Genomic DNA, 24,285 nt, shown 5'->3' with positions numbered 1-24,285 from the left:
CTGTGCTGATAAAGCTAGTCATAACAACATTACTCGTTTTTTTAATAACTTATTTCATTTTTTGTTATAAACCAGCTTTAAGCAGGTTTATAATTATCAGTACAGCTAAAATTTACTATGTTAGTTTTCAATATTTGAACCTAAACTAATAACATACAATAAAGATATAGTATCATTATACAGTATTGTACAGCTTAGTGAGTCTAGACTTAACATCCAAAATAAGTAATTATCATTAATCATTTAAGAATTCGTCAATCGAACATTATCACGGTTAAGGTTTCTAAAATATCTTTTGATATACCGTATACTTTTTTTGTGTGATTATGTATCAAAATGGTTTCCAGGATTGCCTTTTTTAAGTTTGAGCATTATACTAATGATATATTTCTAAACTTTTTTTACATATAACTTAGTAACCTGGGGGGTAAATTTGGTGCTGTTTCATATTCAGTTATTTGACTCACAAAGTACTTAATTTGAAACCTCTATTTGAAAACTGTTATGGTACACTCTGTAAACTGTTGAAAATAATTGTCATTTATTTGTGCCAAAAGCATCCATTATGCCCTTTTGGGGCATTTACAAAGTTAAAAATAATTTAATTGGCTTCAGTGAAGTCGAATTATGGGGTAATAAGAAAGAATATAGACTTCACAATACTAAGAGTTTGGCTAGAGAGGTTAGAAGAAAATCAAAATACTTAACAGGAAATCCTCAGTTTGAAGCCGCAGTCAAAGCAGAAAGGTTAAACGCCGGTCAGTTAGACAACACTGTAAAAAATGGAAATACAATGTGTGTGTGTGTTTTGATATATATATATATATATATATATATATATATATATATATATATATATATACTATCAATTAAGTGGGGTTTACCAGAATTTTCCATTATGAGAAACTTGCTTTGTACGCTAGGAATTCTGTTGTTATATTCTCAGCATACATGATAAATAGGCTCACTTATATAAATTGGTTCATTTAGCTAACAATTTTTATGTCCATCAGTTTTGTTTTTTATTTGACAGTCACTAAACTTCTTGTCTTGTAAATTACAAGTGAGAATAATTCAGTTTCTCTGTTCTTCTAATAAAATTACATTGATTGACACTATGTCACTTATTCTTTGTAAAAATATCATGTTTTAAATTTTATGTGACCTTGACTATTATAAACCTACGCAGACCAGTTTCGGGTTTTATTATTTACACGTATCGTTACCGTAAACGAACATCATATAACGAACAACGATATTTTAATCGTGTATATCCTACTCACCACTGTATATTACATGGCAATACACTTAGCTTTTTATCAATTATTTATTGCAGTTTTCAAAATAGGAAACGGTCCGTTTGCTTGTAAAGTTACCGTTTTACCCTAAGTGTTCCACATTTAACTGAGCATTGAAAATAATCAGTCAATTACACTTTAATTTATCCAAAAAGATTAGTTTATAAATAATGGTAAAGTACAATTTAATCTGAATAAAAACTTAATCACGTGATCTCAACTGAGAAACAAAACCGAAATGATCTGTAACAACTTATTAATAGTAATTATTCTTCCAATAATATTTTAGTAATAACATATTTACATCCAAAATAAAATGTGATTAACGGCAGTAAATGGGTTTAAAATAATTATTAACTACACAAACACGCGCAAGCTGTGTATATAAAGCATTAAAAATCTAAACGTTCATTCTCCAACTGCACTCCTTGTCTCTAGGTCAGTTTCAATATAGGCTTATTTAGCAAGTAACTTCCTAGATAATTTTAACTTAACTTTCATTGCTTGTGATTTAGAGGGCCTATATTAAAAAGTTAAATTAACTGTCCTTTGAACTGTGCATGATGTTTTTCTTACTTTCGACATTGAAAATTTCCGTAATGCTTTAGTGTGCTGTAAATGACTTAAACGATAAAATTTATTTAAGGCATGTCTAAATTTGTGACTAAACTATATGATCCAATTAGTTAACAGTTGTTTGAATAAATACAATGCAATACAACTCTATGCTTATGTACATTTCCAAACATAACTAAATGCAAGTAGGCAAAATCATAACTTTTTCGACGTATCTCATGGTAGGTGGTAAATGTTAGAAATGTTATACAGACCAAAATTGTTTCGTGAATTTTTTAAAAAACGTCTATTTTAGATTTATTCTCTTTTTTAATTTCTAGACTTTTTTAATCTTGCCCTTGATACATGATACAGCCTATCTGCTACCATTTTTTATAAACTACGAGTTGGTTAATTTTGTAAATTGGCACACAAGAGATTCAGCTAGTGCTGAAGCGTGGGATTTGTATACAGCATTCGTAATTGGAACGAAAAAATCAATGTTATAAAAATGTACATTATATTGATTGGTTGTAGATTTTCTTGTCTTTATAACAAGGATGTTAAAAGTACTTTAAAAATGAACCACTTATTGCAAAATTATTACTGCAAATGTCAAATTCATACTGGTTTATAAAACAATAATTATATTTTAAAGGACGTGAAGGAAATAGTATTTTTCCAAACATTTCCGATCGTTCAGTGACACAAAGAAATCAGTAACACTTTTTTAAGGGACAACTGCATTGTTTATAAATAATACAAATATTTTTACTTTTTTGTTAATATTTTTATACAAATATAATATTTACAATATCTAGGCATATGCAAACACTCATATGATTGCTCATGTATACCAAACTGCATACTATAGTACTATTACTCAGTTCCGGACTTTTTTCCAAATTTTAAGGATTTTAAGTTCAGTGCGATTTTTTTTATGAATGATCCATTTGTGCTGATATTTTGATACTTTAAATTTTGTGAATTTTGTGATGCTAATAGGTTAACGTCATCAAATTCACAAACGTTTTAGTCAAATTTGACTATCATAAAGTTCTGTGCTAAAGTCAAATCTCTGTAAAATAGCCTATAGGTCGTAAACCAAAGATTAACAAAAATTTTAATAAAATTTTTTATGGCGCAGGCTCTTATAAAATTAGCCTGCACAATAGTTTTAGCTAAAATTTACTGAGTTGAAATTCTAAACTAACGTTAAATGTCTGTAAGGTAACGTAAACTACAGATTACCTCTAACTGTAATGAATTTTGAAATGGTGCAGGCTAGTGTGAATTTATCGTGCAAAAATTTTGTTCGCTAAATTTGACTGGCTTAAAATTCTCACCAAACGCCAAACTCTACAAACTAACATAACCTAACGCTACACTAACGATTAAAAAAAAAAGTACTTTATCGTTAAAATATGCAGGCTAGTATGAAGTTGGCTTGCAAGGATGACGTCATCAATATGTCATTGCTAAAGCCTAAAAAACATCAATATTCTCTTTACTAACGATTAACACAAAAACAAAATGTAAGCCAGTATGTGCAGGTTAACTTCATAGACATCGTTACAACAGTTAGGCAGAACACGGTCAAGGTCGAGGACGTATTCATCCCGGTTATCACAGCCCTGTACCGTACTGTCACTGCCTGACAACAATTGGGCAGAACACGGTCAAGGTCGAGGATGTGATCATTCCGGTTATCACAGCCCTGTACCGTACTGTCACTGCCTCACAACAATTGCGCAGAACACGGTCGAGGTCGAGGACGTGTTCATTCCGGTTAACACAGTACTGTACCGTACTGTCACTGTCACTGCCCTGACACAACATTGGGCAGAACACGGTCGTATGTACGGTTAGGTCAGAGGTCGCAGCTCATTGTTAACACAGTACTGTACCGTACTGCACTGCCTGACAACAATTGGGCAGATCGGTCGAGGTCGAGGACAGTGTTCATTCCGGTTAACACCAGTACTGTTACCGTACTGTCACTGCCTGACAACAATTGGGCAGAACACGGTCAAGGTCGAGGACGTGTTCATTCCGGTTATCACAGTCTGTACCGTACTGTCACTGCCTGACAACAATTGGGCAGAACACGGTCAAGGTCGAGGACGTGTCATTCGGTTAACACAGTACTGTACCGTACTGTCACTGCCTGACAACAATTTGCGCAGAACACGGTCAGGTCGAGGACCGTGTTCATTCGGTTAACACAGTACTGTTACTTACTGTCAATGCCTGACAACAGTTGGGCAGAACACGGTTCGAGGTCGAGGACAGGTTCATTCCGGTTAACACAGTACTGTACCGTACTGTCACTGCCTGACAACAGTTGGGCAGAACACGGTCAAGGTCCAGAGGAAGGTTCTTTCATTCCGGTTAACACTGTCACTCTGTACCGTACTGTCACTGCCTGACAAACAATTGGGCAGAACACGGTCGAGGTCCAGGACGTGTTCATTTCCGGTTAACACAAGTACTGTACCGTACTGTCACTGCCTGACAACAATTGGGCAGAACACGGTCGAGGTCGAGGACGTGTTCATTCCGGTTAACACAGTACTGTACCGTACTGTCACTGCCTGACAACAATTGGGCAGAACACGGTCAAGGTCGAGGACGTGATCATTCCGGTTATCACAGAGTACTTGTACCGTACTGTCACTGCCTGACAACAATTGCGCAGAAACACGGTCGAGGTCGAGGAGGACGTGTTCATTCCGGTTAACACAGTACTGTACTGTACCGTACTGTCACTGCCTGACAACAGTTGGGAAGAACACGGTCAAGGTCCAGGACAGGTTCATTCCGGTTAACACAGTACTGTACCGTACTGTCACTGCCTAACAACAATTGGGCAGAACACGGTCGAGATCGAGGACGTGTTCATTCCGGTTAACACAGTACTGTACTGTACTGTCACTGCCTGACAACAGTTGGGAAGAACACGGTCAAGGTCCAGGACAGGTTCATTCCGGTTAACACAGTACTGTACCGTACTGTCACTGCCTGACAACAATTGCGCAGAACACGGTCGAGGTCGAGGACGTGTTCGTTCCGGTTAATACAGTACTGTACCTTACTGTCACTGCCTGAGAACAGTTGGGAAGAACACGGTCAAGGTCGAGGACAGGTTCATTCCGGTTAACACAGTACTGTACCGTACTGCTACTGCCTTACAACAATTGGATAGAACACGGTCAAGGTCGAGGATGTGTTCATCCCAGTTATCACAGCCCTGTACCGTACTGTCACTGCCTGACAACAATTGGGCAGAACATGGTCAACTTCGAGGACGGGTTCATCCCGGTTGTCACAGCCCCTGTACCGTACCGCCGCTACCTGACAACAATTGGGCAGAACACGGTCAAGGTCGAGGATGTGTTCATTCCAGTTATCACAGCCCTGTACCGTACTGTCACTGCCTGACAACAATTGGGCAGAACATGGTCAAGGTCGAGGATGTGTTCATCCCAGTTATCACAGCCCTGTACCGTACTGTCACTGCCTGACAACAATTGGGCAGAACATGGTCAACTTCGAGGACGGGTTCATCCCGGTTGTCACAGCCCTGTACCGTACCGCCGCTACCTGACAACAATTGGGCAGAACACGGTCAAGGTCAAGAACGGGTTCATCCCGGCTTATCTTAAAAGGCAGTGGCTAGAGACGTCAGTCGTTTAGAGTCGTACTTCTATCATAAACCTGTGTTGAACAAAACTGTGAAATTTACCTACTATTACTAGACTCAATTGGGTATCAGGAAAATACGAAAGTGCAACTGATTACAGAGCTTGACACTTGACAGCCACGGCCGTTCTCGTGACTTGAGTTTAACCTATATCACCCGATTCGACCGAATATGAAGCCTAGCCTTTTCTCCACGCCTGCCTAAAAGTTGTGTTGACCACGAAACGAAAATATGATTCTATATTAAATTATTAATATCTTGCTTTGTTCAGGAAAATGAAATTTTTTCCAAAAGGTGTGCCGGATTACTAAGTGTGCGAACGATAGGATGCCGTATTAGTGGAGTTTTATATTAACAACAATTTTAATTATTATATAGAGTACAAATAAGAGAAAATTATTTAGGGTGGTACTGGTATTTAAAATTTACCGCATAGAAGTGATATTATTGCACAAACATTCTGCCACATAATCCTCATATGTCAGTGTCAAAAAGTTAGTTATATTTCCATAACTTTTATATCCGCTACACTGCACCAACAAATTAATTTTAATATGAAAAAGTGTATATCAGATTTAGTGATGTTCTGCATAATATGTGTTATGCTACTAAATGTATGTTCAAGAATTATAAATTTGTTTATAATAGTTGCTTAAAATGGTAAGCTGATACAACCTTTTAAAAAATAATAAAATTTATGTTAAGGCAATGATATGTTAATTATAAAAATTACTATACAAAACAACAAATACAAACCTGTAATCTCGATCATATCGATTTTCGAGTAGATGACATAAGTTCGTTCTTATATCTTTACTCAAAACCCCAGGTTATGACAGGCTATAATGCATGAAAATTCAATGGATTAGATTTAAATAAAAACACTGCTTCTCAGTATGAAGAATAGACACTATGATAAGTGTACATACGATGTGATTATGGTCTCTGTATATGCTCTCTAAGATTCTGTACCGTGTATATCCACTAAACACTTTATTTTGTCAGTTGCAGTTCATTTCTCCCACATTGCTGTCTATAGGAAGTTTACATTTGATTTATTTGGCCCTGCCAGGAAATTTGACTGTGTTAGAAGAATTAGTTTATAAAATAGCGTATACCAGAAACGTTTTAGATATAGATATAGTTATTGGTTTCAGCTCGCCGATCTTACCTGTTGCTCCACTTCAGCAATTCAAACTATAGCTACGTGAAGTAAAAATGAAGATATTCTGTTGGTACTTTACCTTCGCTCTCGTGGTTTTGACACCAGCACTGGGATCGCCGCCGTTGTTGGCACAACCAGACCAGAAAGTTCCGTCTATTGTGGATGCAGACACGATCATCGATACCCCAATACGCTCCTGCCCTGTAGGACAAAACTTTGACATTTTTAACAAATGCAGGGAGGAATTTCCCGAGAAACCTATGGAAATCCTGTGAATAAACCTAAGAATCGTGAGTTTTCGAACTTTAAATATTTAAAGGCTACACTTAGAATATGTTTATTCTGTAAGGGTTATTTGTTGCGAAGTCCTACCAGTTAGTACCTAGTATGTAATGCTAGACTTGCCATTTAAACATAACACACTGTGACTTGAGTGTGAAGATGAATTCCAAAATATAAATCATATGTTCAAAAAGCTCTCAATTATAAATTGTATGACACTTTTATAAAAGTAACATGTACCTCCAGTAATGCACTTTTTGTAATGTAATATCCAAAATATTAATTACGTCTGCTCTATAACTAGGTCAATATATTTTTAAACCTTTCCAAAAATGTTTGGATGTTGTGGAAATATCTCTTTATAATAGTAAAATAATTAATGTACAATCTGGAAAACATATATGTCATTGTTAATTTAACTATAGGCAATTCTTTCAGTTTTGGGTTTCTTCCACAACACGTACGTTTTCTTCATACACATAACATATACGTTACTTTTTTATTTTATATACATAATATACCACGAAAATCCTTGTAAAGATATTCTAAACTAGGAAAATACGTTTGGTGCAATATTCTCAGACTTCCGTTCCCTTCAAATCGCTCATCATAGCTTCATCTTTAGGTCTGAAACGCAAAAACTTTAAAAATAGAATACAGAATGTAGCAACACTTTAAAATTGGCCGGTTTATGTAAGAATTATACACTGGTTCTCACAAAATTTTTCTTAACCAATGGATTTTTGGATGCATTATATTTGGCCAAACTATCGCAAATCATATCCATAAAAAAGCATAGAAACGTGGTGTACAGTTTCCTAACTGTATTGATTTTAGGTCAAAAAGTTAAAATAAAAGCTTTATCGTGCAAAACCGATTTAGTTACATTCTTTAGCGTCGTTCAATATTCTAGAATAAAAACTATCTAGCTGAAATACTTTCAGAGTTCATACTCTATTTTTTCTCTTTCGCATAAACTTCGGTTCTTTAATTCAGTAGTTATAAACTATTAACTCTTCAAAGACATAGAAATTATGAAAATATATGTATTCATTATATTTATTCTTCTGGCCTAAACGCGAGATCTCCCCATTCCAATGGACCTTACTTCCAATATACGTACACACTGACAAAAAAGAATTACCCATTCAGTTCCAGCCAAGTGTTGCTAAACGCGGTGTTAATCAGGATCTATTACGTTTACAAGTGAGGACTCAAGCAGAGAGTGAGAAATGAGGATGGAAAACGTCCGGATAAACATCACAATGTGCAACCAAAACAATGTTTCTCAAACACCCGAGACGCACGATTCTTCAACATTAAAGGAAGAGTGATGACTCAACCTCAGACAAAAGTGAACTGCAGTTGAGGCAGTACCAGGGTAGAAAGTTAAGCATCTAACCGGGCGAGATCTGATGATCATCGGTACTAAGTTTATACTAAGTTTGTTTATAAATTAAACGTGCTAGATATTTTTACACAATACATTCACATTAATTACGTTTTGGCGTCTTTCTCTTGATTGCCACGCATCGGATGTCACACAGCGTAACATGAAAACCATTTTCATATATTCAAATAAAAGTCTAGACATGTAATCATTGCAACGGTAAAGTATTACATCAAAAGAGTGCAGCATACCAAATGGTTGGTGATCTCGCAACGCAGCTCCAGTATGTCTATATACATATACATAGATTTAGATAGCCTTTATTCTTGTACACTTTTACAACTTGTAAGGCTTCTAAATTTGTACGTAAGGCTGTACAGAGTTTGGGGTTTATAAATTATCGGGTAACAAAGTTTGATGCCGCCATCTTAGAAATGAGTGCGTAAATTGTAACATTGATATCAGGTACGTTTTTCTTCGTCCATTTTCCCTTGATTGATGCTTCCATCTTGGGAATAAGTGGATAATCTGTAAAACTGATATCAGGTACCTGATTATTGAACCTAAAAACCTACAAGAAGCAAATTTCGAAAAAACCTATTTATAAATAGCTTAAAATTGCATTTTTGGCTACTGACACTGTTAAATTTCTGAATCTCAACCATTCAAGGTATCTCTAAGAACAAGTAAAATATAAAAAATGTCCAAGAACTTTTCTATTTATAATATAAAACGGGTAATTTGGTAACAAGACCTAAAGGAAAATTATTGAAGATGAGCATTTGAATGTTTTAGAACATATTTATAATTTTATTTTTAGAAATTTTCTTATCTGCCTTTGTAATAAATTATTTAATTAAATATTATTTGGGGTGATAAAATTTTTAATATGAAAAAATCAGATTCTTTTCAATCATATTACGTGTAAATAATCTAAATAATACATATCCTTAAAGCATTTTCCTTAGGTATGATGTTAAGTTGCTGAAGTAGTCTTTAAAATGCTAATTAAAAAAAGATATTTTAAGCTGCTTTTTTAATTAACCAACTTAAAACAGACTGCACCACGACAAAGAGGAACCTGAGAGACTTGGCCAAAGATTGGGAACTTCGTGAGTGACGATCTGCGGTCTTGGTTGTTTCAGATAGCTGAACTGCTGAGGAATGCTGATGAGAAATCCCACGTCAGCGCTGAACCGCTTACTACCCGCCACCGTGCTGATTCCTGACATCGGATTCTACAATACCACTCCAATCATCCTATTGACTATATTTACTGTAATAAACTACACCTAACAATAAATCAATTTTATCTTTTGAATTTCCCATGTGAAAAAAACCTATGCCTGTTTTAAAAATTGATTTCTTCTCGATTTTATTGTTTAAATAATATTTATTAGTTTCATATTGGAATTAAGAGTTGTGTTATTTCAGCATTAGTACTTATAAGTTGCACATAAAGTGGCGTGTAATTATTTTAACATAAAATCATATTTTATATTTAATTATAATAACTGATTCCCTTTAATAAGTAAGAAATCTCTCTTCATTTATGTATTTATTAATTTTTTATTTTATTATTGAAATAATAAATAAATTATTAACAATTAATTTTAAAAGCTTTTAATAATTATATTGTTTTTAAACTGATAGTGGTCAAAGTTTATATATCATCCAATCACTACCACTTGCCACTGGATTCCTTTGAGACACAATGAAAAAATGAGTTTGCTGTTACGCCTGTATTATACTTTCGGGAAATGCGAAGCCTCGGGTAACAGCTAGTATTATTGGGGCTATTAACTCCAACCAGTGTGTCAAAAAAAATGAAAATGCATGGCACAAAACGATTTTTTTACTCCGAGTTTTCTGAACAATAGGAAAGACATTACTAAATTTTACTCACTTATTTGAATCAATAAAGGTGTTTTATAGGCTGTGCACAATACTGTGAGTTATTAGTGGTTGTTGTTTTTAGTTGTTAGCAACATAACCACCATGCGTCCGATACAGCTGTATTAGCATATTTTGTGTAGTGTAGCGTTAAAATAACCAATAACAGCGATGCAACAATCTCAGTTCATCTCGAATACTTTTTAACATGTTCAACCTAAACCGATCGTTCGGTTTTACCCAAATGTTTATTTCTACGAATGATTCCAGAGGCTGCACTAAAACGAAGGTGATTTGGAGCTAAACTCAATATTCACACTGAATCAACCCTTCCAACCATAGTTACATTATATGTAAGTCAATTCACTGAAACTCCTTAACTGATCTCAAACTTTGAAAAAAAACAATTAATTGAATAAACAATTCAAATTAAACTCATTTCCCCCAAAAATTGAATGAGTTGATTGTTCTCAATCGGTTGTTTACATCACTGAATGGGAGTCAGGATTTTTTTTTTTTTAACAACGGTAATACACCATTTTACGGATAATGATATTAAGATGGCAATATAAATTATAGAAAAACAGTACAAGAGTATCAATAAAGAACAAAACAACAAAACGTTGCATACACGCCAAGCAACATGTGCAACGATAACCCAAATCAATATGTACATTTAAACTAAAACAGTGATTCAATAAATAATGGTAAGACGAGGAAAATCATATCCACAACAATGACAGTATTAACAATAATATCAATAGCTAACAGAAAAGTTGCAATGAAACAACGTCAACGTATATAAACATAAAGCAATACTATGGTAATAGGATTGATCCATATTATGTAGGTTTTCTGTAACATTTGATCAGATGAACCGATGAACAAGTTGGAGGTACCGTATTTCCTCATTATTTTAATTGTAAATTAGTAACCACCTCTTAAGTTAATTTATGAGGCAACTCATCCCTGAAATGAATTATCGGTGTCATAAAGACAAATGGAGGAAATGGCTGTAATTGATCATAAATAATTTCACATTCCTGGATTACAAATCTTATCACTTATCAAAGACACCGCTGTCAATTCGTGGCAAATGAAGGACAATCCCAACTGTATTGTGAAACAAGAGGTCCAAGCATTCTGATTGGTGGATAATAGGCTATCTTTGTCGTGATTCCCGCTCACCCACCAGTGTAAAGCCGGATGCTGTTGTGTGCTGTTGTGAGCTGTTGAGTGTGTTTGTGTTTCACTGTGTTCATTATCAGAGTATTTTAACTATCATAATAGTTATTCATTTATAATATTGCTATTTTTATTTATAGAGAATGCTCCTAAATAATGGTTTTTTTATTAATGGTTCAGTCAATTTTTATTTGAGAAATCTTTATTTAAAATGTACAGCCCTTTAATATAACTACCCTGAGGATAGGGAAAGGAGAAACAATTATCTATCAATCCGCGAGGAATTGAAAGGATTCAAAATAGAAAGTTTAGGGAATGTCATAATCGGCCCTAAATTAAACTGATAAAAATTTGATTCTTTTAAAGTGAGTTTTAACTTTTATTAACTCAGTGACGACTTAAAGGTTACTTACAAGCTTGATTAAATAGAATTCAAGAAAATTATATGTTTTTATGTATTTGTTTCGTAAATAAATTAAATTATTTCCTATATAAAAACATGTCGCTTCTTCTAGTAAACTGACACGTACAGAAGTTAAAACGATTATATACTGTCTTCAGAAATGATATCAAAAGGCTGATACCAAAAGCTTCATTTAAAAAGATATTCCAACCGAAACCCAATTGCATGCTTATATTTACCTTCTAGTTTTACGATTAAATTTAAAATGCCGTAAATTAATATTTACTAATTATTAGCTTACGGTGTTCTAATTGTTTAGTCTAAAAACTCTACAGCTTGTGTTCGTAACATTTCACATTGTTACGCTGCATCCCTCTAACCCTCATGAAACGCTGTTTTCTGTTAAATAACGGAGTAACAGTTGTTTAACTTCTAGATTCTATTTTATGATAACCAACCTAAAGATTTTTAGTAATCCGATAATCTTCCATTGCTATTTTAGAATTTCAAGATTACATTACTAGGTTTACTGATTATTCAACGAAGAAGATGTACTGAGAGGAGATAACATAGTGATAGCGTGCGAAGTAATTTTAACTTATTTTATACACTCTGCGACAAATACACTACTACCACACCCCACGTATATACAGTCCGTTTCTATGTCCGCTAAAAAAGGAATTAGTCACAATTTTATATAGAGTACAAACATATGAAAAGTATTTAGGATGGTACTGTTTACAATTCAAAGAATTCGGTCACACACTTTATCTCTGAATTTCATTTCGTTCATCATCACGAGGTCTTATTTAGATTTGTTACTATATACGGTGTATTCATAGTGACTCTCCAATATTCTATGATATGATTGATAATCAGACAAGTGTCCGAACATACTTTATTATACACCTAGCTGTCAATTTGTGTTGTTTTCTAATAACGTTAAAATAAAAAGTAGATGATAAGTTGAGGTTAAGTGGTAGAGAGGACTTTATAGTCCTAACTTCGCCTCTAATAGACATTTTTCATTTAATTTCGTGATCAACTACAATTATATTTTGTATAATGATTAATAATGTAAAAGGGAATCTTAAAAAGAATTTGTTTTTTGCAATTGTAACTTTCAAAATAGCAACTGATACAAAATTTAACTAAACGATAAATTTTAATAACTTTTATTTTAAAACAATTATTAATATTGTATAAAAATAAAAAATAGTTATAACATTTTCTTCAAGCCAGTTACATGTAGTATTATATATCACCGTGTTAAGTAAACTATTCGTTTTCAAAATACAGCAAAATAACGGCACATTGTTAAATAATTCAAAATAAAGAATGTTTGTAACAATTTAAATTATAAAGCAAGTTTTATATTTTGAAATAGTTTGTATACATTTCTAATACAGAAGCTGTTACTTTGAACAAAGCCACTTGCTGTTAAAAGAGCAATTCGTGATAAAGTCTATCTCTGGTGAAAAGTAATAGCCTAGTTATAATATGAAAGTAAATCTCATCCCCTAATATCTACTATGGAAGTATTATTATTTTTTGAAAATTTGTTAAAATATATTTCCTTTTTATTATACGAAATTATTCAAAGTTTATTTACTATTAGTTGTTCTAAACAAAATCCTGCGGATGGAGTTCAAAGACAATGTTATTAAATGGTTAAGCTTTTAATACTGCATATAAAAATGAATATTATAGATGTGTAACAAATTTTTTATGTTTGTGCCATTTAATAAAAATAACCATAATAAACATAGTTTAAAACAATTGCTAAAACATATATTTTTCATTCCGATTTACACGTAAGTCAATCGCCATAAGTTTATTTTAGTTGATCAATTCGCTATGATCAAACTTTATTTGGATCAAAATAAAGAAGATGACTGGTGTCCAGGTGATTTATTTTATTGTTTAGATACGTAAAATAGTGTCATATAAAATTTAAAAGTCTCATTCATAGAAATTACTTTACCTAAATGGTGGAATATTAGCAATTTTAGATCATTATTCTAAAACATATATCAAAGCAGTCTATAACCAGTTTGGTTACTTGGGTTTCTGACGCAGAAAGCATAAAATCTCACAAAATAAAATCTAATTATCGGATGGTTTGATATTTATTATAATGAAAAACGTTAAGATTTTTAACAGCTACAAGGCAATAATGTTTTTCCTTGTGAAAGGATTTTCCGTTCCTTTTACCCGTTTCGAATTTATCTTATATTTGACACAATTTAAAGATTTCTTTTTAACTTTATGACAAGAGAATAGTTTAAACTGCATCGAACAAACATTATTTGTTTAAATAACCATATTGTGGTAAGGATATTATATTAAGGCGCCTTTTGAAGAAGATACTCTTTCGGGTCGACAATGTCGCAAACAACTTTGAGTGGTTACCCAGACAACAATATCGCTATGCGCGGACAAACAAGATTGTATTACAAATTTATCAAAACGTATGCATTTCAATATGCACGGTACTTCAACAGGGCGACAGAAAGCTCTCCCGTTTGTTTTTATCACGTTATTTTGTCTATGTTCCAGTACATATTAAATTCCTTATTCTTGTCACACACCAAACTCGTTTATTAGTGCTAGCTTATTGCCACTCAGTGTATAAATTGTGATTTACTCAATGGGTTCTCACAACCAGATAAACTATTACAAAATTCGATACTCCCGATCGTATTAATATTCGATTGGATGACATAAAGTTGAATTTATGCATTCGAAGGTCACACTATAACAGTAATCAGCAAGAATGCATGAACAATTGCTAGATTTTATACAGGGTGTAAAAAACTCCCGCACGGGCTTGATAATTTATAAACGATCACAGGTAAAGCAATAAGCTGGGTACATCATTACTGCACCTATAAATCTACTTTTTGAAGTAACTACCATTTTTTGACATGGCAGGGGGATGGCCAGCAAGGAGTCAGAAGGAAATCTTAAAGGTGAGCATATGGCGAGTAGTACATCAAATTAAAGTCTTTATTAGTATAATACAACGCCGCAAATCCGACCTCAAAGGGTTCACTCTTTAAAACATTACGCCGATTTAATGTCTGAAACATTTAAAATGTAGGTACTGTTCTAGACGGTTTAATATTATTGTCTTGGTTCAATTTGTGAAAGTTGAACTTAGTAAATGAATAATGGACTTAAAAAATAGTTTTTAAGGTAGTGAGTGATTCTTCAGATCCAATGGAGGATGCTCTACAAGGAGTTCGGCAAAATCATGTAACATAAGCATAGCTCAAGATGTACTTTAAACGATGTTAAAGGTTTTATCAGGCGCTATATTGAAAGCTACAGTATGAAAATCAAGCATTGTTTAAGATTCCATTTTACATTGTTGGTCATTATGTAAAATTTCATTATATTTGATCAACTATTTTGTATATTAACTTCATTTTTAAAACATAAAAAATAAGCAGCTAGGTGTATATTAAAGTGTTTTCAGACACTTGTGTGATTATCAATCATATACTAGAATAACCGTTTGGGAATTACCAGGCACGTGTGGGACATTTTTACAACTGTGTAATAAAAGCTTCTTCTCGATCTGAGGGGTATAAACACTGACACGATTACATTGTGGTTACGGTTTCTCAGTAAATGCTCTCTGATATATTTTTAAAACCACATCCTGCCGTAAAGATCCGCTATTAACACTTCGCTTTGTCAGTGTCGGCTTGGCTCTCCCACAGTTAAGACACTCTAGGAAATGTACATTTGAGTTATTTTGTGCTTGCCAAAAAGTTATATCGCATAACCAAGATTATTCCACGAATAGTAGGGAGCTTTAGAGATAGAATTAGTTATTGATTTTAGCTCACCAATCTTCCTTAGTACTCCGCTTCAGCAGTTCAAACTATTGACTCTTCAAGTGAAAATGATGTTAATATGTGGGTACGGTATCTTCACGCTTCTGGCTTCGACACTAGCACTCCCCACACTGATGGAAGACCCCCTCGCCAAGCTTGAACCTGAGGAGAAAGAAGTGCTCTACCCGTTTCCACCTGGTGTAGACCTAAGTAACACTTCCGAGTCTTGGTCGGAAGCGGTGGTCATCAGGATCTACTACGACTGCCAAGGACGCCTCGTCCGCCAGGAACTATCCAAGCTCAGGACGAGAAATACGGATGGCATGCGGGTCGAAGAGCTTCAGGATGTCCAAAGAGGTGCACCTGAAAACGAAACGGCTAAGGTATCGGATATACCTGTAAGTTTTCCTTCGATAAAGTCGAGATTCAAATTCCCAAAACACGCTAAGTCTACCACCACACGCCGACCACAGATTCTGGAACAACCAGACCAGAATGTTCCGTCAATTGTGGATAAAGACATGATCATCGACACTCCGATACGATCCTGCCCTGAGGGACAAAACTTCGACATGTTTAACAAATGCAGGAAGGAATTCCCCGAGAAAAACCCTCAACAGGGATAATTTGTGAGTTTTTAAACTTTAATTATTTAAGGCTTAAATACCTACAATTAGAGCTTAGAGTACCTTTATTCTGTTAAGGGTTATTTTACAGCGAATACCTACCAGTTGGTACCTAATACATAATACTAGTCTTGGAATTTAGATGTAACACACTGCAACTTGAGTGACTTAAAATATGAATCTGATTAGCACGTTATAATTAATTTTATGAAACTTTCATGAGAGTAGCATGTAATTTTAGTTATGAACTTTTGGTAATGTTGAATATCCAAAATGCTCAATTCAACTGTAGTATAAATAGGTCAAGGTGAGCTAGAAACCTTTGCGAAATTCTCCATATTTTCTTAAGAATTCCTTCTTCTAATAGGATAATATTATTAGTACAGTACATGAAAAAGACACTTTTTGTAAGTAATTTAATTAAACTTTTATAATAGTAGGTTTCTTCCTTAGAACGTGCAATTTCTTACATTTTAATTTCATAAGACGCCTATTATAGGCTTTTACAATTATACGTTTTAAAATAACTTTCTTTTTGTATATATACGTGTATGTGTATATAGACACTATAACCATTTATTATTATAACATTTTAGACTATAAAAATAAGTTTTGTGCAATATCCTTATATTTAGATTCCCTTAAAATTGTCCACAATCGTTTCATCGTAAGATTAGAAGCGCAATCATTCAAAGAATTAGATAAAGATTGCATCCACACTTTAAACACGCCGTCTTCTTTCTAACAAATTACACTGGGATTTCTTTCTATTTTTTTTACTTAATAGATTTTTTTATACCTTGTATAAAGTAGAGGGACATATTTTTGCCGAAGTGTCACAAATCATATCCATGAACGGGGCCCTTATACATTCAATTTGTGCCGTACGTCGTTATCATACAATAATGCATGCGTATTGTCAATTAAGTGAAAGAAATCAGGATTTTTAAGCGTTCTCGTGCGTACATTTAAGAGGTTTCTTTTACTTTAGTAAGCGCAACAATACACTTTGCATGTACAGGGTATATTAAATTTTTGGCTCTTAAAGTAATAAATCATGAATTATGATTTAGTGGTTTTTTTTCTGAGCGTTAGCTACGTCAGACGGATTTCTGTCTATCTGTTCGCACGATATCGCAATAATGAAACTAATTCGGCTATTGTGCATAACGCTTTATTTATATAAAGACAACATCGAATTGTGTGATTTTGCCAAAGTCACTCCATGAGATTTGGTGGATTGTTAGCAAAAAGTTGTAACTTGGTCTTATTGGTAACCGTGATGAAAATGAGAAAATATGAGGGTAAATAAATTAGTAAAAAAATTGAGTAAAATCATGTGAAATTGTAATATATGAAGTCTGTAATATGTAATAACCGTAAGATATCTCGGGAAAGATTTATTTTCAGATATAAAATTTGGCATGCAAATTTCGCATTAGTTCTACTATATAAGTGAGCATGACTATGGGTTTTTTTATGGAATCTATGTATATATATATATACATTTTGGTTGATCGTCATTGAAGCCTCTCAATCAGTAGACAAGAACAGTGTATCTTTCTATAGTGAGTGGGGGAGGGGGTCAAAAGATTGTTTCTGTAATCTTGTCTGTGGTGTGTCTGTACGCGACGGTGTTTGTCGGGCTCCTCCTTGAATTCTTTTGCTATCTCGCGTAAGATTTCAAGATTTAGTGCCATGAGATATAAGATTTTGTGTCTTGTGTTTATTGTGTTTTGTACAATTATCAGTTGGTGATTATTTACGTAGTGTTACTGACATAACTTCTGTATTAATTTATGTGTCATTCTTCATATTACGAGTAAACCTAAATGAAGACATTTTTGAAAGTTTCCGTATCATAAACGTATAAGTCTCCACTAATTCCATTACAAGTAGATGCTCTCATAGTTTTATTCTGTGCATATGGCATACGCTTCATGTTTTAATTTTGTCAGTCACAATTAATTATAACGATCCAATGTTCTAAAAAAATTAATTCTTAAAGTAAGAAATCTGTTAGAAACTGCCCTAATAACGTTTTAAAATTTATACCTCTATTTTAGGTTAAAATATATTTCAATAAACTCATTAATTAAAGACAAAGAAAACCCTGGTTAAATATTTAATCAATAATTTTACTACGTAAATCTGGTAAATAAAATATTCAACAAATTTAATACTTTCTTAACTTAAGACGCGGGAAACAGGGAATATTTTACCAAACTGGATTAGGTTAACAAACTGAAATAAATCTAGTATACGAATTAAATTAAAACACCTTTTGAGAAGGGTATTATCGCGTTTTCTGACAATGATAAACAAAATTGAGTGGTAACTCAGACAACAATACTGGTATGAACGAGGAAAAGAGATTGTTTTACATTTTATCAAAACGTTCGTGTTTCAACATGTACGGTACTTGAATACAACGATGGCGAGGTTTCCGCCGTTTGTTTTCGTCATATTATTTTGTTTTATTCACGAATGTATTACATTTTTTATTGGTACCATGGTAACATATCTGTTGCATTTGTTGTTTACAATATTGTAATTAAAATTAAAGTTATTTTGTTTTTATTGTAACTAGATTGTTTAGTTGGATTACACAATATGTACAATTCTTAAAATCGGCGTACTAGTAATCATTTCGTTATTCATCTGTCTTTCTGCGCGATAACTCTTTATAAGACCTCCCAAAGACTTGGAACTTGGTAAATGGGTTCTTCTTAACTCAAGGATGTACCCTACTGATTCTTTTATCAAAATGCAGTCCGTCCGTCTATCTGTGCGATAACTCTTTATAGAAAAGCCATAGAAACTTGGTCAACGGTTCCCTAAACTGTATTGATTTAAGGTTAAAAGGTTAAATAAAAGTCCCACTGTGAAAACTCGCTTTCGTCACGTTCTTTCACGTATTTAAATATTCCGTACTTTATTGTAGTATAAAAACTATCGTTTATATCACAAGGAACTATTATTAAATGTCCTGCGGAATTTATGATTAAAACAATATCGAATTTAATTTGGGTGTTCCTCAGTCTTAACATTTAATTAGAACCGAAATATTAGGAATATCTCATGAAATAGTAGCTGGATACTTTAGAGTTCATATTTCAATATCTATTGTTTCTATCTCACCCAAACTTCAGTTTTATAATCCAGAATTCATAAACTATTGACTCTTCAAATATATTAATGATGAAAATGTGTGTATTCGTTATATTTATTATTCTGGCTCTCCTCATTCCAATGGATATTTCCTCCAATATAGACCCTGAGAAAAGAATCACTCAGCCGCAAGCGTTGATCATACAAAACGCCAATTCTGAATCTTGGTCTGTAGTGATGATTATCAGTATCTATTAAGTTTGCAAGTGCCGCGTCGCCCACCATAATATATTAGAACAGAGGGCGAGAAATGAGGATGGAAAACATTTGGTGGAATATAAAAATTTTTCAGAAAAGTGCCTACCAAAAAGAGTTTTTCAAGCACCCAAGACGCTCTAAATGTTGAAGGAAGAATTCATGTACCCTAAATAAAACCTTTATGAACCAAGCTCAGCAGAAAATGGGATACAGTTGGGGAAGTAATCAGGGCAGAAAGTTCAAATTTGATCGAGCCAGATCTGATGATCGGTACTCATGCCCTCAAGGGCAAAACGATGATTCTGTTAACGAATGCAGGAAGGTCTTTTACAAGTAAAACCCCCAGTTAGACTTTAAGTTTTCCATGTCTAAATAATTTTACTCATAGACAGAATTTATTTAAATTAAAAGCATACTAAATATTCTGACGTAATGCATTCACATTCAAGAGCATTTTTAGTTATTACAATTGATTACTACTTATTTGATGCCACTTTGATCAAAAGTGTTAAATCGGTTTCAGATTATCAAGTAAAAGTTAAGCATTTAAGTGGTAGTGTGTTACATTAAAAATGTGCAGCATAGTGCTGTCGTCTTCATACCAACTGGTCGGCCGTCTCGCAGCTTCGCCATGCTTATATACATTTTATCTAGTTTAAGATAGTCTTTTCTTATACACTTTTACTACTCGTAAGGCTTCTTATGTGGGGTAGACAGTTAGAGGTGTTCAACATTTAGCATCCCCTGGACATAGCACCTCCTCGCTCGTGACGTCAATTTCACGTCACAAAATAGTGCTAAATCAGCGCAATGGCCGTGCCCATGTTCTAGCACCTCTCACTGCTCTCCTTTCCTAAATATTGTAGTGACTGAACAAGTGGTTTGTTGGATCATGTTAGTGCCCATTTACTATTTTTGCTATTTCTTCAGCTATCGTAAACACTGTATGCTACAATTTCAGGAATCCCTTAATATCCATAATACACTAAATAGAATCATATATATGACGCTATTTATATAATATATATTTATATTTATATTTCAGATAATACTATACATTTTTATTGATGTTTACTCTACACTACTATCATCCGGGACCTTTAGATATCTTCCAATTTATTCGCAATAAAAGATTCATGTGGACTATTTATTTATTTATTTATCTACGGTAACACCATTAGTACATGTAAAAAAAACAATAAGATATTCTTATATTCAACAATGAGCCAATAAAAATGATCCACATTATAAATTAATAACAATGCCAAAGTAAACTGCTACAACATAACAATAACATATAAAATAGACTATATAGAAAATAACAATAATAGCATAGCAACAATAATAAATAGTAACAGTAATTATACGATCAAATATACATCCATCTGCACTTACTTATTGTGAGTATTATAAAATAAAAATAGCTACATTGATCCAGCTATTCATAAGAACGAACAGTTATTATTTATTAGCTTAGAAGCTGCACCAACTTACATTGTATTCTACAGTTACAGTATTTTACAGCTAGCAACTATGCGTAAACCAACCATATTATTTATGTGGATGTTGAGTTTAACTCCAGCTCACCTTCCCTTTAGTGCAGCGTTTGAAATCTGACGCTGCTGCAAACTTGACTCCTTCAATCTGGAGTCATGATCGTCTGAAGAGATCCAATAAAGCTCAAAATTAACTCTTTACATCGTTTTGGCATCACAGACACCTGGATTACAAAATGTATTGTACTCTACGTGAAAAGGTACTCTGATTGTCTCTTGAGATGCATTGTGTGCTCTGCGATGTGTACACACGGTCTCTAAGCACGGCGGAGCAACTGAGTTTTTGAAATAGCAACAAACAAGTCACAGTTGAGAGGCGTCAGCGGTTTGATGACCCCGCCTTGTGCAAGCATACCTCTAAAGTGATCGTGTTCGCTTATGCGTTGACGGATTGGAGTTTTTATTTTTTTTAATTAAAAGTAGTTAAAATTATTTTTGTAAATTTTTTGAAGATCTACAAATTTTGTTGTTGTTTAACTAAAAAGGTTCAACAGGCGCTATTTTTAAATAAAAAATGAATTAAACAATTGTGTTTTTAATTTTGGATTTTTCAAAGCGAATATGCAAAGTTTGGTATCTGTAGCTTTACTAGTTCTACAGATATTATTTTTTTATAAAAATTTAAAATGATGGCTAGCGACTTCGTATTTCCCGACCTAGGTTTAAAGAACATTTTTGTTTTGAATTATGAGTACTGTCAACCACAGAAATTTTTTACACTCTTTTGTGAACACCCTTTATGTTAAATACTCGTACATTTATCTCTACAAATAGAATAAAACAATTTTCATACAAAATTACCCTCCTTGTTTATGTATATGGACGAAACATTGGTTCTTTGTTTAACATTGGAAGGATACTCCAATCCTCTAAATGTTGTGTTTTATGCTTATAACATTAGCAAAGGAAAATATGTCCCATTGGTGTTAAAACACTTTGTTGCTATATTGGAACAGCCATGCATAAGTTAAGTGTATGAAATAACTGGCAAATATTAAAACTTAGGGGTGCTAATGCAGTGCCTTGACCTAGTCCATGCGCTGATCCCCACCCCCAGTTGTGACGTCAGAGCCCAGGGGGTGCTTATTCCAGGGGGTTCTAAGGCAGCGTCTCCTTAAAAATAACAGCTTTTTTATATAACGGGACGAAATATAACCCCTTTTTACCCTCGTGTAATGCCACCATCTTAGAAATAAGTGGTTAATTTGTAAAATAGATATCATGTGCGCGTTTCTTAACCCGGGAAACCCCCCACACTATTTTCGTGCAAATCCGTTTATAAATATCTAAATCCCCCATTTTCGTAATTTAGCGACTGCCATCTTGAAACGATGACAGATATCAATTTCTGGTATGCGCCAAAATGTTTATTTTTATTTTCTTCTAACAATGTTTCACAAGTGGAGGGGGATGCCATTTGAAAAAGTTGGCCGCTCCCTTCCCCACAGGGTGGGCCCCGAACACTTTTTAGTGAGCCGAAACGTAGTCTCTTTAACCAAAGAAGATCCCCGAATTTATAATAGGTCAAACCGTGTATAAAATACAGGGGTTATCACTGACTTTTGAATGACCCTGTATATAAATAAATGTTTTTCACCGATATTGTGGAGTAAGGGGGATGAAATGTGATTCAAGGTAAGGTGGTACAATCTGTTTTATTGATTGATTTATTTTGAATTTCTGAAGCACAACCATGAAGGTATTTCTAAGGACAAGGAAATATTAAGAAAATTCCTTTTCGAGAAATTTTATATTTATAATAGAAAACGAGTAATTTTGTAACTAGACCTAAAGGAAAACTATTAAATATGAGCATTTAAATATTTTAGAGTACATATACAATTTTATTTTTAGAAATGTTTTTATGTGTCTTAAGAATTGAAGTCTTTAATTAAATATTATTTAAGGTACTAAAATTGTTAATATAAATAAAACTAGCCATTTTTTAAATCACAATTTGTACAAATGCTCTAAGAAATCTCTCTTTATCTTCAAACATTTTCTTTAGGTCTGAAATAAAAATCCCCATAAATTAGCCTTTAAAATTAGTATATTACTTCCAGAAATAATTTAAAATTCTAATTTTTAAACAACTTTTTAAAGCAGTCTTTTTCTAACTAACCGTTGGAAAACCAACAACACCAACTAAAAAGAGAACCTGAGTCGCTCGGCAAAAAATTGGGAACTTCGTGAGTGAAGATCTGCGGTCTTGGTTGTTTCAGATAGCTGAACTGCTGAGGAATGCTGATGATAAAACCCAAGTCAGTGCTGAACCACTTACCTCCCGCCACCGCTCCGTGCTGATTCCTGACACCGGATTCTACAATACCACTCCAATCATCCTATTGACTATATTTACTATTTATTGACTATATTTACACCTAACAATAAATAAATGTTGTATTTCCAATTTCTTTCTCGTACAATTTTGTAAAGTTTGGCTGTTTTAAACATTCATTTCTCCTTCATTTTATTCTGTAGATATATTTATTTGTTTAAAGTTGGAAATAATTGTATTTTATCAATTGACTTTTAAAGTTACATATAAACTGGTGTGTAATTATTTCAACACAAAAAGATCTTCTTATTTTATGTATAACAACTGATTACATAAATAAAACATTATTCTTGATATATGTAATTATTTATTTTTTATTTCATTATTGTAATAATAATTAAATTAATAACAATAAATTGATAAAAATATTCAATTAGTATATTGTTTTTTTTTTTTTTTTTTGTTTTTTTTAGGTCGCACAAAATTTAAATTTCCAATCACTACCACTAGCCTCTGTATTACATTGAGGCATCATCTAAAAATAGGTTTCCTATAAAGCCTCTATTATATTTTGGGAATAGGCGAGGCCGCGGATACCAGCTAGTAGTTGTTAGTAGTAGTAGTAGTTAAGTTTTGGCTTTAACTGCCGCCCACAAAGGTCCAAAAAATGTTTGAAAGTGATCTTTGAACAACTGATTTGAATAATTACACGCAGTATTTATTCTCTTTGTGGGTCT

The 24,285-nt window shown here is 33.5% G+C and overlaps 1 protein-coding gene and 1 long non-coding RNA gene across 2 annotated transcripts; both read left to right on the top strand.

Moving 5' to 3' along the window:
* Positions 1-1,590: 1,590 nt before the first annotated feature.
* LOC124368080 lies at positions 1,591-9,714 on the top strand. Its single transcript, XR_006922937.1, has 3 exons — positions 1,591-1,736; positions 6,714-7,011; positions 9,539-9,714. It is a non-coding gene; the product is annotated as an uncharacterized LOC124368080 (long non-coding RNA).
* Positions 9,715-11,818: 2,104 nt separating this feature from the next.
* On the top strand, positions 11,819-23,911 carry LOC124368079. The gene is made up of 3 exons (XM_046825354.1): positions 11,819-11,836; positions 15,727-16,348; positions 23,493-23,911. Exon 2 carries the CDS (start codon positions 15,788-15,790, stop codon positions 16,343-16,345), a length of 558 nt encoding a protein of 185 aa, XP_046681310.1. The 5' UTR covers positions 11,819-11,836; positions 15,727-15,787; the 3' UTR covers positions 16,346-16,348; positions 23,493-23,911.
* The last annotated feature ends 374 nt before the right edge of the window (positions 23,912-24,285 follow it).

This window comes from Homalodisca vitripennis, chromosome 8 (genome assembly GCF_021130785.1).
Source record: "Homalodisca vitripennis isolate AUS2020 chromosome 8, UT_GWSS_2.1, whole genome shotgun sequence".
Classification (NCBI taxonomy): domain Eukaryota; kingdom Metazoa; phylum Arthropoda; class Insecta; order Hemiptera; family Cicadellidae; genus Homalodisca; species Homalodisca vitripennis.
The sequence above is the reverse complement of the archived record's forward strand: the minus strand, read 5'-3'. Positions and strand labels throughout refer to the sequence as shown.

What these genes read in the sequence shown, in the direction of transcription:
- LOC124368079 (XM_046825354.1), top strand. Translation starts at nt 15,788, where the DNA reads ATGATGTTAATATGTGGGTACGGTATCTTCACGCTTCTGGCTTCGACA.